Source organism: Lupinus angustifolius, chromosome LG13 (genome assembly GCF_001865875.1).
Source record: "Lupinus angustifolius cultivar Tanjil chromosome LG13, LupAngTanjil_v1.0, whole genome shotgun sequence".
Lineage (NCBI taxonomy): Eukaryota > Viridiplantae > Streptophyta > Magnoliopsida > Fabales > Fabaceae > Lupinus > Lupinus angustifolius.
This window is the reverse complement of record NC_032021.1, coordinates 7,152,061-7,169,427: the sequence shown is the minus strand read 5'-3', so window position 1 is coordinate 7,169,427 and position 17,367 is coordinate 7,152,061. Positions and strand designations below refer to the sequence as shown.

General features: G+C 32.2%; 3 protein-coding genes across 5 annotated transcripts; 1 reads left to right on the top strand and 2 right to left on the bottom strand.

Moving 5' to 3' along the window:
• LOC109325968 (quinone oxidoreductase 1-like) lies at positions 873–1,374 on the top strand. Its single transcript, XM_019558614.1, has one exon. It carries the CDS (start codon positions 888–890, stop codon positions 1,215–1,217), a length of 330 nt encoding a protein of 109 aa, XP_019414159.1. The 5' UTR covers positions 873–887; the 3' UTR covers positions 1,218–1,374.
• Positions 3,996–7,592, bottom strand: LOC109325967 (DNA-directed RNA polymerases II and V subunit 8A-like). The gene is made up of 4 exons (XM_019558612.1): positions 7,460–7,592; positions 6,388–6,521; positions 4,690–4,802; positions 3,996–4,375 (listed from the first exon to the last, which is right to left on the bottom strand). Exons 1-4 carry the CDS (start codon positions 7,533–7,535, stop codon positions 4,264–4,266), a joined length of 435 nt encoding a protein of 144 aa, XP_019414157.1. The 5' UTR covers positions 7,536–7,592; the 3' UTR covers positions 3,996–4,263.
• On the bottom strand, positions 10,748–16,761 carry LOC109363245 (zeaxanthin epoxidase, chloroplastic-like). 3 transcript variants are annotated; one of them, XM_019609439.1, is made up of 11 exons: positions 16,210–16,761; positions 15,013–15,175; positions 14,844–14,918; positions 14,516–14,616; positions 13,869–13,984; positions 13,571–13,788; positions 13,064–13,146; positions 11,407–11,521; positions 11,187–11,293; positions 10,993–11,030; positions 10,805–10,888 (listed from the first exon to the last, which is right to left on the bottom strand). In XM_019609439.1, exons 1-10 carry the CDS (start codon positions 16,626–16,628, stop codon positions 11,021–11,023), a joined length of 1,407 nt encoding a protein of 468 aa, XP_019464984.1. In that variant the 5' UTR covers positions 16,629–16,761; the 3' UTR covers positions 10,805–10,888; positions 10,993–11,020. The 3 variants fall into 3 exon arrangements, with proteins under 3 accessions (XP_019464985.1, XP_019464984.1, XP_019464986.1); XM_019609441.1 differs by having other exon boundaries at positions 11,187–11,290; positions 16,210–16,758; XM_019609440.1 differs by lacking the exon at positions 10,993–11,030 and having other exon boundaries at positions 10,748–10,861; positions 11,186–11,293.

The window sequence follows — 17,367 nt, the reverse complement described above, 5'->3', positions numbered from 1 at the left end:
TGAAGTTCAAGAATTTCCGTCCGGTCTATCCATCTGGGTGTGAGTAATGGTTTTATGCATTGTTAACAAGATCGGGAGGGGTAGGTGGACACACAAAGCGTGTGATCGTAAGATCCTATCAAACATGATTTTTTTTTTTTTAAACAAAACATATACATATACACACACAAAAATTGAAAACCTGTCTAAAAGACAACTTTTTCCATTGCTATAAATAACAAAATTAACATATAAATTTGATAAAACTTAGCCTTAAACATAATCAACAATGAAAATCAAAATATAGGCATACTAAAGTCTTATGCCTCACATAACTTCAAAACTAACATATCAAGACAGTTAACTACAGTCTTTGATTGCAAAAAACACCAACAAGTATCATAATCAGATATCTAAATCAATAAAACAAATCGCGCAAGGGGATAGCAAAAAACAGAGACAAAGCGACCAACAATGTGAAATAAAACAAAGAGTATGTTGTAGGCCCAATATTTACGCCCCGACCTCGTGCAGCAGGATCACCCAGATCGGAACAATATCACGATCTCATGAGTCGTCCCTTCGATCTCACCTGTGACATCCAACTCACAGTTCTGCAGGGAACGTAGCTTGCTAGCCTCTTTGAAAATTTAACCTCGCATGACCCTACGCGATAAATCGCGATTAAGTCAACAGTGGTTTTATGGATATATATAGAATTGTCCTTACAATTTATATGTGAAATTAGCTCCTTACTTCATTGTTGATGATCACACTGATTTCTATCTGATCAAAGCTTTGTTTTGTTATGAAGTATTAATTTGAGCTTTGGGTTACAATATCTATTTCAATGATGTTTCTATTCCCTCTTTTCAAAATATAGGAGTACAATGAGAAAAAGTCCTTAAATGTGTATGCTATGGTTTGTGCAGGGATCTTTGGCATCCTTAAAGCTTCGAGGCTACATGGTGAGTTTCGGGCAGTCATCAGGTTCACCTGATCCAGTTCCATTATCCGCCATCGCTACAAAATCTCTGTTCCTGACAAGGCCTACCCTAATGCAATATGTGGTAACTCGGGATGAACTATTAGAGGCTGCTGGGGAGTTGTTTGCAAATGTTGCTTCTGGTGTGTTGAAGGTGCGTGTTAATCATACTTACCCTTTATCTGAGGCTGCAAAAGCACATGAAGACTTGGAGGGTAGGAAAACCTCAGGATCTGCTGTGTTGATACCTTGATGAGGTGTAGTTCCTTATCACCAAATCCTTGGTTGAGTCCTGTTGAATGGAACTATAGATTTTAAATAATGTTATTACTATTGTATGTTATGCATTGGGATAAATTTAAAACGAATAAGCTGTTAGTGACTTCTTATGACATATTAGTTGGTTTCTATATTCACATTGAAGGGTAGAACAACAACCAAACCTTCATCCCTACTTGAGGTCAGTTATATAGATCGAACCATATTATAATGATCTATCATAAATTATGTTTATTGAGAAAGTATTGATATCTAAATATTTCCTAATCGTTTCACCAATGTTTTTTCTTGGTTTCGATCTTCCTCTAGAAAATAGATTAACCTCTGTTGGGTCTACTTTCCATATTTGGGGTATCCAATAGTATCCTTTACACATCTCCAAACCACGTAAGGCACAATTCTTTACAATAGGAGCTACTTTTTCTTAAACACATTTATTTATAATTCTATATTGTCCACTGAATCTATTCATCCAATGCAATATTTTTATATATGCTATATGAAATTTATTTTCTTGTTAATATTTTACCGTCCAACGGTGAATTGGATTTATCATTTCTATCGAATATTTCTAAAATCCCTTCTCTCTTTTCTTTAAATTCAGAACTATTCAAAACTGTGTCATGTCATTTGGCTTATCATTATATTTGAAGTTTCTATGTGAAATCGGTATTGATTGAAAGTTGACATCAACAAACTTTAAAAGTTGATCAGAAAATAAGACTAAAAGAAGCTCTTGCCATATATATTAATTTTTCTGTGCAAAAGATCGAGAAAAATATGCATCTTATAAAGTATTTATTTATAAGTGAAAGATCCGTACACTTTTATTTTGGTTATTTGATCTTTCAAATTTATTTCCATTTGCACCGTTAGTCATAACTTTAACTTTCATCTAATGCTGCTACATCATTCCATTAATTTGATATTAGAGAATGACTAGTTGAAGTGTTAATGAGCAATGTCAAAATGAACTGCTAAATAATTCAGTCATAATTGAATTCTAACCAACTCGAAATAAATAGCGTGAATGGTTTAGTACCTATATCATTATTAATCCATAAGATATGGTGCCACTATGGTATTTCAATATTCTCTTTGCTACTTGCCAATGATGAATCTTCTGTTATGCATGTATTAGTAAACCTTGTTCACTGTATAAGCCACTTCTTAGCATAGTTACATGTTATGTAGATGCATAGTACCTAATTCTATATCTTTCATCATTTTTTATATTATTATTACAAGATTTCATTTATAATAAACCCGATAAGTGATAGATAAAATTTAGTAAGCAATACATAAGTTAAATAAAGAAATTATTAATCACTATGATTGTCATCTTTATAGTAAAAGAAAGACAGGAGAGGAAGAGAGAACTCAAGATCAATGTCAAAGATTAGAGAATCTCTATTTGAATTATTAATCACTATGAGTTGGAGTCACACTAAGACAAGTAGTTGAAATTTATTCAAACTCTGTTCTTAGAACTGGGTGTTGTTTTTAAGCTTTAATTAATCTGTCTGCTCTTAACTCGTTTCTGAGTTTTTTCATGGTACAAAAATTAGAAAGTGCTAAAGAAAATCTGATTAAATTTTTTAGCCAGCCACAACATAACTTATTATACTGGATATTCTTAGATATGCTTATCCCATGCAAATGTGTTTAGAGGCTAGCTACTAGACATCCGAAACCAATCATGTAGTCGATCTCATTGAGTGAGGCTAAGATATGATTGCGGTTGTTTGCATTGTTACCAAAGCAACTTTTGGTTTCATAAAAAGAAATTTGTGCCTTGTAAATTTTTGGGACTTCATACCATGTGTATGAGTATTATTATAAACATTCGGGCATGTAATGAATTGTATACCTATTACAAGTACAATATAAGTATGATGTATAATATGTTTAGAAACTTGGTGTACTAATTATCGACTAGTTTATGGACCTAATAAGTAGTTTTGACCAACAATGTATTAATCTAGGGTAATGGTCTCTAACTAAGGCACTGTGTATAAACACTACATCAGTAGGGTTGTTATTCCATTTCCTAAGTGCACATCACTTAAAAGGTGACAAAACCCTCTTTTCTTGAGGTCAACAAACCCCCAAGATTTTCCCATCTTTGACAACGGTTCATGGGTTTAAAGTGTTTTTCTCATTGGAGAAATTTCATCAAGTGACATTCAACTTATCACATTTTGAATCTCAAGAGACAAGTGAATAAAATGGGCCATGATAATATACAAAAGATAAACCAAGGTATCTTAGTCAACATTGGAGAACTTTCTATTGTCATGTTCAGGAGAGAATTAACAACTATTTTTCTTAAAATAAGGTGTATTAGATATTTAGATGAGTATTAAATCTATGCACTGAGTGTAAATATGTGTATACAGTCAGTGCATCATCCACCATTCATTTGGTTTAATTTTTTGAAAAGTCAATGATAATTGAAAATGAATGATGAATGATGCACCGACAATATAAAAAACTTACATTGTCGGTGTATACATATTTTTCTCATATTAGATTCATGTTATCAGTTCAGTTATATAAGTTTAAATAGGTATGAAGTTTATACCAAAAAGTATATTACTGACACAACATGAAAAATCCCTGAATCACATGGCTTCTGTTAAATATCAGATGTGGAACAGTGGAATTTAACTTCAAACTAAATTGTTTGAATATAGCTCTGGTAAGTTTAGGTTGAACAGAAATCATAAATGTTCAACATAACAAAAGTACTAAAAAATGCATTCTACTAACAAAGAAAAGATTAGAAAAATATTGTAAATTACTCTATCTAGGGAAAGATTGACATGACAGTAGATGAACCACTCAAACAAAACTGGTCCTTACTTCTAGATAAACATTCCAAACACAAAACTCATACTTCTAAAAGTAATTCTTTCAAGAATAATAGTAGACAAATTATCCAACACTTGCAAACAGATAGTTAAATTCAACATGTTTAACTTTTCAGCCCTAGTCAAATTCATCAGGGCTTTCAAGTGTCAAACCTTCCTTATTAGTAAGAACAATTTCTGATCCACTGCAAACTTAAGACAATGGGAAGCATGCCCTCTCAGCATCAACTGTAGTCCACCAAAAGATGCATATACCTCCCTGGAGAAAGAGATTCAATCCATCAAATAAATAAAAATAAGCTGATACGTGCAAGTCAATTATTATAGTTGCAAGGATGTTATTCCTTATCAACCTATTTCAATACACACTTTGTTGAAATAGGTTAATAAGGAATCACATCATTGCAACTACTTGAAAAGAAAAATAGTATAGCCGCAGCCTGCAAGTGCAGTAAAACTAATTGTGCTATAGCTAAAATTTTAATCTAGAACTCAGTTGAGTTAAATACAAGGCAATATTTCTGATGAAACACAAAATAAAATAAAAAAATATAAAGCGGAAAGTTTACATACACTTCAAGATCAGTTTTTGAACCGTCAGTTTTCGAATCCCCATCATTCACAAAGTTATATAGCCTTCCGTGCATGATGTATTCAAACTTGTCTTGAATTGACACTGGGCCATCCTGAGGAGTAAATCAATTTAATGAAAGGCAACATTAGATACCTCTGAGACAAATACGAGTCATTTGAATTAGTCTAACAAATATGTTGATTGTAGATTGCACAAAAACAAAGATCAGCATCATCATTATTGATTACTATTATTATTGACAAAAACGGAAAAAAACATTTTCTGTACTGTGAAATACTTCATTAGAGATTATTACTTAAAACAACCTTAAAAATGTATTCGACTTCTTTACTCAGCCAGAAGGTGATGGATATGAGTCGAGATCCTATCCAAGACTGGAGAGTCCAATACTGGGTGCAGATCCTCACACATGGCACAATTTTTTTTTAAGGGTTCAGAGTTTAATTAGTTTTTAATAAATAATATTAAAATTATCATCCTCATATTCCAATACTGGATGGTCCAGTACTAGAGAAGATTCCAACCCTACGGTTACATATACTGGACCCAGACCATCCCAGTGATAGAGCCAAGTGCTTGTCAGGACAAGTCACATCCAGCAATTATGGGGTCATCTCCCATCTTTATATAGGATAACTACCTCCTAATTATGTATTTATGACATGTTGTTCTTGTCTATTTTATTCTAAATTTTTCACAATGGATTTACTGATTTGAACATCGGAATGGTGGTCTGCAGAGAAACTGAGAACATCAAGTCACAAGGCAATGAAGGCACCTCACCAAGATCATGAAGTGTGGCACAATAGCAAAGAAAACTTATAATGTAGGACTTCTGAATCATGATTCAACATAATGGGATTAAAATTTAAACAATGCATTGTCAATTTGTCTGTATGTTCAAAGCATGGACCATAAATTCCTTGTAGAAGTTATAAAGATTGCATTGCAGCCCTTTTTATGGCCTTCGGAGCAGTCATTTCAGGACTCTTCTGTGAAGTCAATTATTAGTTATTCTTTTTACATTTCAAGACATGGAAGACACTAATTCTCCTTTGATTCGGTGTCTTGCCTCTTATTTATCAAATTCACACCTTAACTAGGCCAATGCATATCATTACATTGGTAGAATCGCGCCTTAGGTAGTTTGGATATGTATGGAGGAGTTAGAAGCACCATTACAGATAGTAGATCAAATGGAGATTAGTCTAATTCCTAGAGAAAGAGAGACCTAGAAAACATAGGGGAAATGATTAGGAAAGATTTAGAGATAATGCTTTGTTAAACAACATGGTTTACGATAGAGCATTGTGGCATCGTTTGATCTAGGTAACCAATATGGGATTTAAAGGCTTTGTTGTTGTTGTTGTAACCAGGCCAAGACATCTAAATAAGCAAAAAACCTTTCAGTAGGTATTGGTCCAATTTCTAATTCCATTGTGTTAAGAGTAAGTCAAAGGTAAGAAAATATTTAGTTAGCAGCCACCAATTGACACAACATAAGTCCATCAATGATAATTGGCAAATCAGGTAATTCAATGATACATAGAAGTTCATATAAGAGCTGGGTCATGTAGACGGGGAAGTAATACTAATTTAAGTAAACAAGAGAACTGTGTTTATATTGTCTACAAAGAAAAAAAGAGAACCATAAGCGAGAAGAGAACGAAGTTTACCTTAGTATTTAGAACAAGTGAGGGTGAGAGTACCATCAAGAATTTTTCATCTTTGCTCATAGGATAAATCTCTGTATTTACATCTAAGAGCATGTACATGCCACACTTCTCACTTTGTGCTACAATCCGAGAAACTACAAGAAAATAGCCACAAAACTGTAAAGCTCATGCCAAACAAACACATGATGATCTCGCACAAAAATTAAGTAGTGTGACATGCAGACACAAAAAAGGGTCAGAAAACTATATATAACATTTAATACTGTCTAGGATGCAAAATCCACAAGGATCTAATCTAATACAACAACAACATCCAAGCCTTTCCCTCTAGGTGGGGTCAGCTTCTAATCTAATATCTATCTAAAATAATGTATGAAGAATACGATAATCGCCACTACAACTTCAGTCAATTGAATTGCATAACTTTATAATAAACTACCATTAATTTGTAGCAAAATCTTGATTCACCTAAAAAATAGAAAATAAACATAGGAAACCAAATCTGCCAAAGACCCAAATAGGTACATGTAATTTTACACGGCGACTGGATTGGTCACTGAACAATTCAAATTGCTCCTAAAAATTTCAAATTCCGGTCAAAACAGCCCTTTCAAGATCAAATTTTAGGGACTCTTAGTCCTATTAGGTACTAAATTTGACCGTCATATGAATTTTTTAAGGAACAAACTGGAGGTTTGAGACATTTCAGGAATAAATTCGGGTCTCTCTCTCTCTCTCTCTCTTCTTAATTAAGCGGAAAGTACAAAGAGAAACAAAAAACCTAAAAATCAAAGTATGTCAATCTCTCTGGAAACACTAAAAAACAAAGTACATAAATTGAACCATCCATAAAACCCTAATAACTAAGCCAAAGCAATGAGACCAGAAAAGTAGTAAAAATAAACTAAAAACCCATAATTAATTAATTAATTATTAACCATAAAGTCTACAACTAACAACAATTATTCTGTTTGAAACCAGTAACAAAATTTTGAGAAATTGAAAACAATTAAGTTGAATGGAAATGAATTATTGTATGAAAAGAAGTGGAAATAAGAAAGAAAGGAGATACCTTTGTCATATTTTTGACCATCAGGGTTTAAAGCTTCAATCTTGAAAATGTCATCAAATAGAAGCGCTTCACTCATCTTTCTAAGACCACAACAATAAAACAAATGAGGCGCCCAAGAAATTGTCTGCTTTATATAGTGGGATATTTAATATTGATTGGGTACCCTTAAATATAAAATTTAAGTTTTCTATTTCATCCAAATTATAGTTCAAAATTCAAATATTTAAAAATCAACTTATCCAAAAACAATTGAGAGATTTTTTGGTGACTTTTTTAGGGACCAAGTTATTGTCATGGAACTTTGAAGGGTTATTTTATAATTTATTTTATTTTAAAGATCATATTGGGTCAATAATAATTTTTAAAGAAATATAGAGATATATGTATATGGAGACAACCAATAAAAAAATTCAATTAAAATTTAGTCATAAATAATAGTATTAAATAATATAAAATATACTTGTCTTTAAATGTGATGTAGTGTAGGAATCTTCATACAAGTTTTTCTTAAATTTTTAATTATCAAATTGAGGTGAGAAACAAAAATTGGTTTAACTTATTTGGAGATTATATTATGTGTATTATATACCATCATACTTCATCCTCTAATCCTATGCCAAACAAAGAAGAGAATGTCAAACTTAATTATCAAACTTAGCACTAGGTTGTTGGGGTGAGCATGGGTCGAGTTAGTACAGGTTAAGGGCTTGTCTTTACCTGACTATAAATATTGGTCGGGTAATTTTTTTGAACTCAGTCTGACCTTAGACCCGAAGGTAATTCGACCATAAATATCGATCGGGTCGACCTTTAAACCCGACTCTGGTCCTAAACCCGACTAAATATAATGTATACCCATTTCAGATAAAATCTTTTCAATATTTTTTATTATTATCAATATGTAATTTGACATATAAAATTATAAATATATATATGATTAATCATGTGTATATGATAAAAGAATTAGAGAATGTATACATTTAAATAGAGACACATACAAATATCATGAGTGAGTGATCATGAGATGGGTTGGGACAAGTCATGCTATGTCCCTATTGTCCCTATTTAACCCTAAATATTGACCATATCTAATCTTTAAACCCAAACCAAGCCCTAATCAGATGAGACCCAACTCTATTCGGAACTGATCTTGATCAGGTCATATTGAGTAAGAAGAGTAAAGCTACGTCTGCTCACCCCTATTAGGTGGGGCTTATTTCTTTAACTACACAACCAAGCTTGGTCATGTGATTAACAAGTTGGAATTGAATATTGTCTAATAGTTTGAATCATTTAAATATACACACACAATTCATTCAATGGATGTACATATAAGTAGTTAAGATTGTGAATATTTCATTCAACAATTTTTTCTAGAAGATTATGGATATTTTCGTTTTAGGTTAAGTATGCACATTCCTCTAGTGGATTATTAAGATATAAGTTGTTAAGATTATCAATATCCTCCTTTAGGTATAAAACTTAAGATACAACATACATAATCCACATGTTATATGTAGTTAGGATATATTTGGTTTATGGGTAGCAAATGAATGCATTTGGTTTTGGATGTTAATAAATATTTAATCCTTAAATTTTTTTTTTTAATTTGAACTAAAAACACTTTTGAAACGAAAACATTGTTATTTTAAAAACAAACACTTTCAACATATCATTTTAAAAAAAATATTCTATAAGTCTATGATGTTTAAGGTAGATTCTAAGTGTAATGTTCTTTTTAATATTCTACAGGGATATGATGTTTAAGGTTCCAAACGTTAAGTTTTGCAATACTCTACAAATATATGATGTTTAAGAAAAAACTTATATATGCATGTCCTACAATTGATCATAGAAAATCAAAGTGAGAGTGTGAAGTACCACAAGGAAGTAAGAGTTAAAATTGAAAAACAAATAACATTATTTGTGAATGTTTGTTTTTAGATGGAATATATATATATATATATCCATTTGAATAATAGATGTATTTAAATCTATATATTACTAAAATTATTCATTGAATTATATCTATTTATATTTATTAGCTTTAGTGAATGAATTTAATTTTATTGAATTATGGATAATTTTAACACTTCTAATTTAATTAAGATGAGACAATGATATGATAAGAATAAGATAGGAAAGAATCAATAAACTCTAATAATATATAATTTGTTGCACATCACATAACGATAACATTGACTTAATTATGAGGGTGGTGTTAGTGTGATGGTGCAAAGCTTTTGTAGCTTTACTACTAATGATTAAGGATTGTTTTTAAAAACTAAGGATATCAAGGTTAATTCTCTTATTGCTACTATTCTGATTGATAGGGTGGAAAGCGTTTATAATCCATGGTTTTTAAAACTACATCAGTAAATAAAATGGGTACATATCTAGAATTTGATGAACACTTTCATATTTTATACTCTTTCTTTTTTTTTTTTTTACCATCGGCCATTAAATTTAAGCCAACGCAGCAACTAGCCCTCATAGTAAAAATGTAACGATGAACATAAAATGAAGGAACAAGGGATTATAATTATCAATTTTTTTCGTTATACCTGTTTTGTTCTGAACATCGATGTGGGAAACATTGGGTAAATTAGTGGAAGGATAGAGAAAAAAAATGAGAGAATAATTATGAATGTTTTAAATTACAAGATTTTTAAATTATTAAAATTAGGTAAAAGAAACTTGTTAGGTGATTTCTTTAGAAATTTAACAAAGGCTCATCCTATACATCCATGCAATAGCTCAGAAAAACCTTCATAATACTCGCATTATTTAAATACTTATACTATACTCATATTTTATATTACATCTAGTACATTCATTTCATTACATCCCACATAACAATAGTATAACATGGACAATTTATGGATCGGAAATAGTCTCTTCACATGTAAGATGTATAATAAAACTATGTATTTTCAGTTTCCACTAAGTGAAAATTTTGTGCACTGAGCCACTGCCTTATTTAGGGGAGCTAATGGCAATTTGTTAGTTAAGGTTTGTCTGCTGCTTGCAAAGTGGGTTAGAAGTTAGAATAGTTTTAATTTCTCATAGCTCTAGTGATTGAAATAGGAATCTAATGAAGATAACAAACTTAATTGTGATATTAGCATAAATAATGTGTTAGTTTAGTAATGTAATGTTCGCTGACAAAAAAATTAATATATGATTTATGGGAACGACACTTATTAGGAGGGGTTGTAACACACTATCTGAAATGAATTAGTTTCCTACCTAGTAGGGTGAGTGGATACACTTATACTACCAAAAAATATTGTGATAGTAGCCTTTAGTTTAACAACAAAAATTACTCTAACTAATCACACAATGTTAAAATTGGTAGGCCTTTTTTATTTTCAATGTGTTACATAGGTATGTTCATCGCAAGTAGGATCCTCTCCTTGGAGGAAAATACTGGAAAAAAAAAACAAAAGAAAAAACAAAATGGTGTAACACTTATATCTTTTTATATAAAGAAATGACATTTTTGTCTTTTAAAAAAAAAAAAAAGAACTCACCTCTTCGGTGGAAAGGATCCTTGTTGGTTCACAACAATCTGCAAATGAGACAAAGAATAACATTAAAACTTACAACCAACCCAGATTGAAATAAAATAGGATTGAATAAAAAGTCTTCGAAATTGGTTTACAAAAATAATAGTGATTATAAGTTTATAACCATAGTTTTCATATTCAAGATATCTATCTCTTACCCATGACCTGCAAGCATCCAATCAGCAAATTGTGGAAAAATGAACTCCAAAAAAGCACTAGATATAACAATGCCAGGGTGCTTTATCTTTATATTTTTTAGAATCTGCTAAAAAAAATGTAAAGATTACAATTTTGAATCCTTTGTCAGTTTTTTGGTGACAATTATGAAGTAAAGAACTACATATTTAAGAAGAAATTAATGTTGAGAGAAGAACATACTGAAAGAGGCCAAAAATTGAATTCAATATATGGCTTATAGTTGACAACCATTTTTGATGCCATCCTAGTAGCAGTGTGCATGATCATAACTCTTGGCACTCTTTTCTTCTCGTATCTGACAAAAAGATGCAGGTGTGATCATACCAGCAATAATGTACCAGATCCAATAAAAAACGAAAAGATGAAGCCACTATGTTGGACTCCAAATTGACACCAATAGTCATATTATATTTGAATAATCTCAGTAATAGGCCATATTTCAAGAATGTTACATCAATTTCATAAGCTTTCTCCATATCAAGGAGTTTCCTCCTTCAAACAATGTCCACCTTGCACATCCCTAAACATATAAATACTACCAATGCATGTCATAGAAACACATAACAGACTAACTAACTGCATAAAAAATGCCTGCCTAACTAACTACATATAAACTGCTTAAAGACAAAGTAAATGCACAAATACAAATAATTCATGCCTAATTGGTCCCGGATATTTCGTATTCCTATCATATCAAAGCTCACTGGAGCATGACATGAGGCTGGAATGTGGAAACTAGTCCCCGATAAGCACAACATCTGTCATGTTGTTTCCCTCGACATCTCTTATAATCTCTTCTGCAGATTTCTCAACCAATACATAATAGAACCTTCCATGCTCACAAAGGTCAGGGACATCTTCACATCTAGTTTGGATTTAAAATGTTTTTCCTGCTTTGGCAACCCAATGAGTGGGACCGGGACCATCATAATTTCACATTTCTACCTTTTCTAAGGCCTTTTCAAGAACATCTGAAGTATCCTCTTCAGATTGTTTTGGCTGGACATCAAACTGGCAAGCATCAAGAGATGTGTGAGATTTCGGTTGGTTGGAATTCCTGGCACTATGATCTTACATGACAGGATCGTTCGACTTAGCAATTTCCTTTAACACAAATAGGAGAGAATCCAAGATTACGACCTTGTTTTTCACTTATGTGAAGTCCTTTCTCATACTCTACATTGCATATCCTAATGATCTTAACTTACTTCCATAAAAAGAGTTCGAACGTTTCATCTTTCTACATTAATCTTCTCCACGTGCCAGTCTAATTCCTCCACCCTCGAGTCCATCCTCATTGAAGGCATCTTGCAAGTCCGGCCAAATTGTTGGACTTGAGAATTTGATGCATAGAAATAACTATATTATATTATGAACAATCTGTTTTATAAGCCATATAAATACTACCAGTACATGTCATACAGACACATAACTGCTTAACTAATTGCACAGTTACTACCTAAATAAGTACCTAAAGTTAAAATAACTACACAAATACAAACAATTCATGCCTAATGGGTCAACCTGTTTCATATTCCTATCAGTGTGTTGGATTAGAAAGAATATATAAACAATGTTGGTCTGTTGGACTATAAAACTATGATGTTGATGTTAAAAAAGGTGTACAGATACTATGACTCTTTTATTATTGGCTTTTGATTATTGGAACTTGGAAGAGTATTCTGGACTTAACCATGAAAAAGAGACGGTTTAATTAGCTTTTATGACACGTCTAGGTGGTCTCTAATCCCTATTGAATTTTAAGGGTACTTGTTATATGAAAAAAATTTGCAATTGAAGGGAGAACAATTTTCTGTATAGATAACAAATAGGATACCTTCTAAGTGCAGAGATAACTTCAGATTCACCATAGCCATGTTTAGCAACTTTATCAAGCTCAAGTATCAATTGGTAAGAATCCTGCAAATTAAAGTGATTTCAACAAAAGAAGGGGACTTAAGGAAATAAACTTATATCATATACATTACTCATACACAAATTCCTTTAATTGCTTGCTCCTCCTACTTGTTCATAGCTCTCTATTTAAGAGCGCTAAAGTGGTAATAGAAAAGATATTTGATCCTTGACTCTGCATATCTATCCTCAGGCCAAGAAGGTAAGTAGGTAAAGCTCAAAGGTAAAGTTTGTCCACGATCGCTATCCACGTATATTGCGACAAACCACTTTTGGTGATGATATAAGTTAAATTTAGATAGATTAATCATAAAAAATGTAAATTCAACCTCATGCCAAAATGCATAAAGTATAGTACTAAATATAAAAATACTACTAGGAACTTCAATCAATTATTTTTAATATTGGGTTGAAAACTAAAAATAACTACCTCTATTGCCATACAACCTCCTTGACCAAGATTTGGTTGCATTGGATGTGCAGCATCACCTAAAAGAGTCACTCTTCCAATTCCCCAAGTGTTTATCATGTCTCTATCATATATATTCCTCTGCAGAATTTCATGCTCGGGTGTTTCGGATATAAGTGTGGCCACATCATTGCACCATTTACCAAATAGTTCAAGAACTCTCTTCTTCTTATTCTTTCCTGAAGTAGCTTAAACATATCAACTTGTCGCAATTAAGCTCAAATTTGTATGCAATTGGTTAGTGTACATGTAAAGATACCTTCGAGATGAGGGGCACTAGAATGGGCCTGCCCTTGAAAAGCATACCACTGCATCTTACCATTGCCAATATCTGAGGCAACAAAGTACTGGTTCAAGCCTAAGAATACCCGATACCTTCACGTTTAAGAAACAATCACCAAAAGTTGAAATAAGAGGTTGTAAATTCCAGTGAGTTTGCTAGTGTATGGTGTTGTGCAATTTTATAACTATTAGAAATAAAGAAATGAATTATGAGAGTTCATTATACCAAAGAATCATTGGGTTTGAGTTGTGTTAGAGGGGATATCTTTATCTTCTTATGTGGCACACATGTTTAATGATACAAAACAAGAAATTCTTCATACTTTGAGTAAACAAGCTTATTTGACCATTCTTCATAGCTTATGTGACCATATTCATATGCTTATTAGACTGAATTTTTACTAAAAATGTTCATCAAAGGTAAACAAGCTGAAATTCACTTAAAGGGAAGCTCAATGTTTCAACTTCTCACAAACATGCTTTTTGCAAAAAGCGCTTTTGAAGAATCACCTTTTTAAGCCTAAACAATTGTTCTATCATGAGTTTCAACCTTGAAAGTTTTCTTTATTTAACTAAGGAAGCCTTTGATTGTGCTAAAATATTATGGGAATGAAGTACACTTACCCAATGGTATCATTATAAGGAGGTACATAATGTGTTAATCCAGTATAGCATGTGAAACCAGAGTAATTTGCTTCCTGCCACCCAAACAGCTTCGAACGCACCTACGAAAATCAACAAAATAAATTGAATACCTAAGGGTTTATTTCCGAGTTGGTTTTTGGAGGGTAATAGAAGGGAGGGAAAAGCCTGTGAGTCATGAAATATACTCGTGAGATGGCTCTGAGCCTTTCATTTCTCTCCAGAATCCAACTCGCAAACAAAACTAACGTATAAAAAGGGAGTCATTAGAGAAAAAAAGAAACTAGAAGGAAAGGATGGTATAATTTACTTCTGACCATATTCCATCTGCTCCTACTAAAATATCACCATCATAGTGCTCTCCATTTTCTAGGATCACTCTGACCTGACAGTGAATGAAGAAAAAAATATTCGAAATAGATTACAGCTATAGATGGCAAAACGGGCAATCTGAAACTAGTTGTTAGAGAAACTCAAACCTTGCCAGGTTCCTGAATAAAATCTACAACTTTGGCTTTGTTTTTAAGTATGTTGGAACCAACTGCATTGACTAAGACATCTTGCAGTGCAATTCTACATATCACTAGGGTAATAGGAAGCCCTCTCCTTGTAGCAGGAGTGAAAAAATCAAATTTAGTGAACCTGGAGTGAAAAGAAGTCAGTCACAAATGATGGTCATGACTGTTAGCAATACTAAAAAAAAATGTGTGGCTCGGAGTTTGGGGATAGATATATGCAGCCTTACCCAACAGGCTAAGAGGTTGTTTCCATAATTTTACTCCGTGACCTCATGGTTACTAAGCAACAACCTTAATGTTGCACCAAACTCACTCTTTGTTAGCAATACTAATATGCAAAATAATTTAGGGTAATCCAAGATCACTATCAAAATATCTAATTCAAAAGTTGAGGGACTAAACATTAAGCATATTAAGTCCCAAAAATCCATGTCTACTATATGAATTATACTTAGACTGGCCAATTCTGTTACCTATTTTTCTTAGATATGGTACCAACAAGCATTTCATGATATTGGTTATTTAAATAGAATTTTAATAAGTTATTATGAAATTGACAAATCTGAGTACCATACTGACAAAGATACATTAAAATATGTTGGAGGGGACCCAATATACAAAAATATACATGTAACATACTTTTAAGTTTTAAAAGATTTTAAGGGTATATATGTAAACTAGATATCTATAACCTAAGTAATTGTACAAAATATATTAAATATCATGCGGCACTTTTGAATCTGATCCCACATGCTCAACAAAGTATTTTAACTAATACTTTACAATCGTAATATTGTGATTTTGGGAGTATTCGTAACAGACCACGATCATAAGATCATAATTATGCAATTACAGTTGCATTTGTTCCAGATTTCCACAATTTTCATAATTGCTGTAAACACAAAGTAACCTTACTTAGTGTACTCAAGTATCATAGAAATTCCCATTACACTGTCATTTCTATCATTTTATTCTTTGATTATTAACTAGAAAATGCAAAGAGTTAATGGTAACAACGGTATCGCAATAAGTCTCGCTCCCAGGAATCGAACTCTTAGCTTTTTGGTCATCCTGGGGATCTAGCGGGATGTCACTAGACTAACACCTTGTTATTAACAAACACATTGATTTGAGAGAAAGGGAAAGTAACAAACATACCATTCTCCAGATAAACCATCAGCTAGGCCATTAGTCCTATTTCCAGTAACACAACCTTCTTCCATTATCTGCTTTGCAACATTCTCATCAACTGCTTCCAACACAGAAAGTGCACCACTCAATAATTGAATTGCACCACGATCTCTACCTTCACCTCTTACTGCACTCAAATCCTTCTCAAAAACCTTCACTTCATATCCTCTTTTCTTTGCTGCAAGAGCCAAAACAAGCCCTCCAATTCCACCACCAGCTATTAACACTCTCAGTTTCTTCTTCTCATGTTTTTCTTCATTTGGAACCTTATCACTGTTACCTTCACATCTAACCAAACATCTTTTCATATTAGGCTTTGTGATTCTAATACAACCATGGTTGTTATTAAACTGAGTACATGACCACATGAACTGAACTGAAGCCATTGGTTTTGATAATTTGGTATTATTGATGCATGGATAGTGAAGTCAGATATGTGGTGAACTTAAATGTTCACTGTAATAATTTTGCTTACTGTGTCTGGTCTAAGTGACTATTGCTAACGAATAGAGATCAGTTGTACCAAAATGTTATCTTATCTCCTCTTTTGGCCAATTAAATTGTGTCATGTCAAATCGAATTTTTTTTAAGTCATTGGTAAGTTATTTCACAAACTTTTAACATTGGTTTTTTTTTATGATATGGCACAATTTAATTTGCTGACATTACACTGCTAATGTTGTTGTTCATTATGAGGATAAATTCTCAGCTAAATATAATGAATATTCTCTGAACAATAGTGAGTTGAATTTTGGAATTGAGAGTTATTATTATAGTTTGAAGAATTTAGTTTGTTAAAAGTTGCAACTTTTTTTCAGAATTAACTTTATAATTGTTGGAGTCATTATATTTTTCTTTCCATTCAATTAAACCAAACATTGAAATCCACCCCCTTTTCCTCCACTTCTTTGAACCAAACATAGGATTAGGAGAGTATCATGTAATTGTAATATGTAAATATTTACCTATGTAAAAAAAATGTGTTTTCAAGTGAAAAAAGTGAATCATTTTTAAAATAAAAAGTAAAAAGGAAAGAAATTTAATATTCAAAACCCAATAAACTATTAAATTTAATAATCAATACATTTGCACCTAGTAGCTTTTCAGTAGCACCTGGTGGTTGTA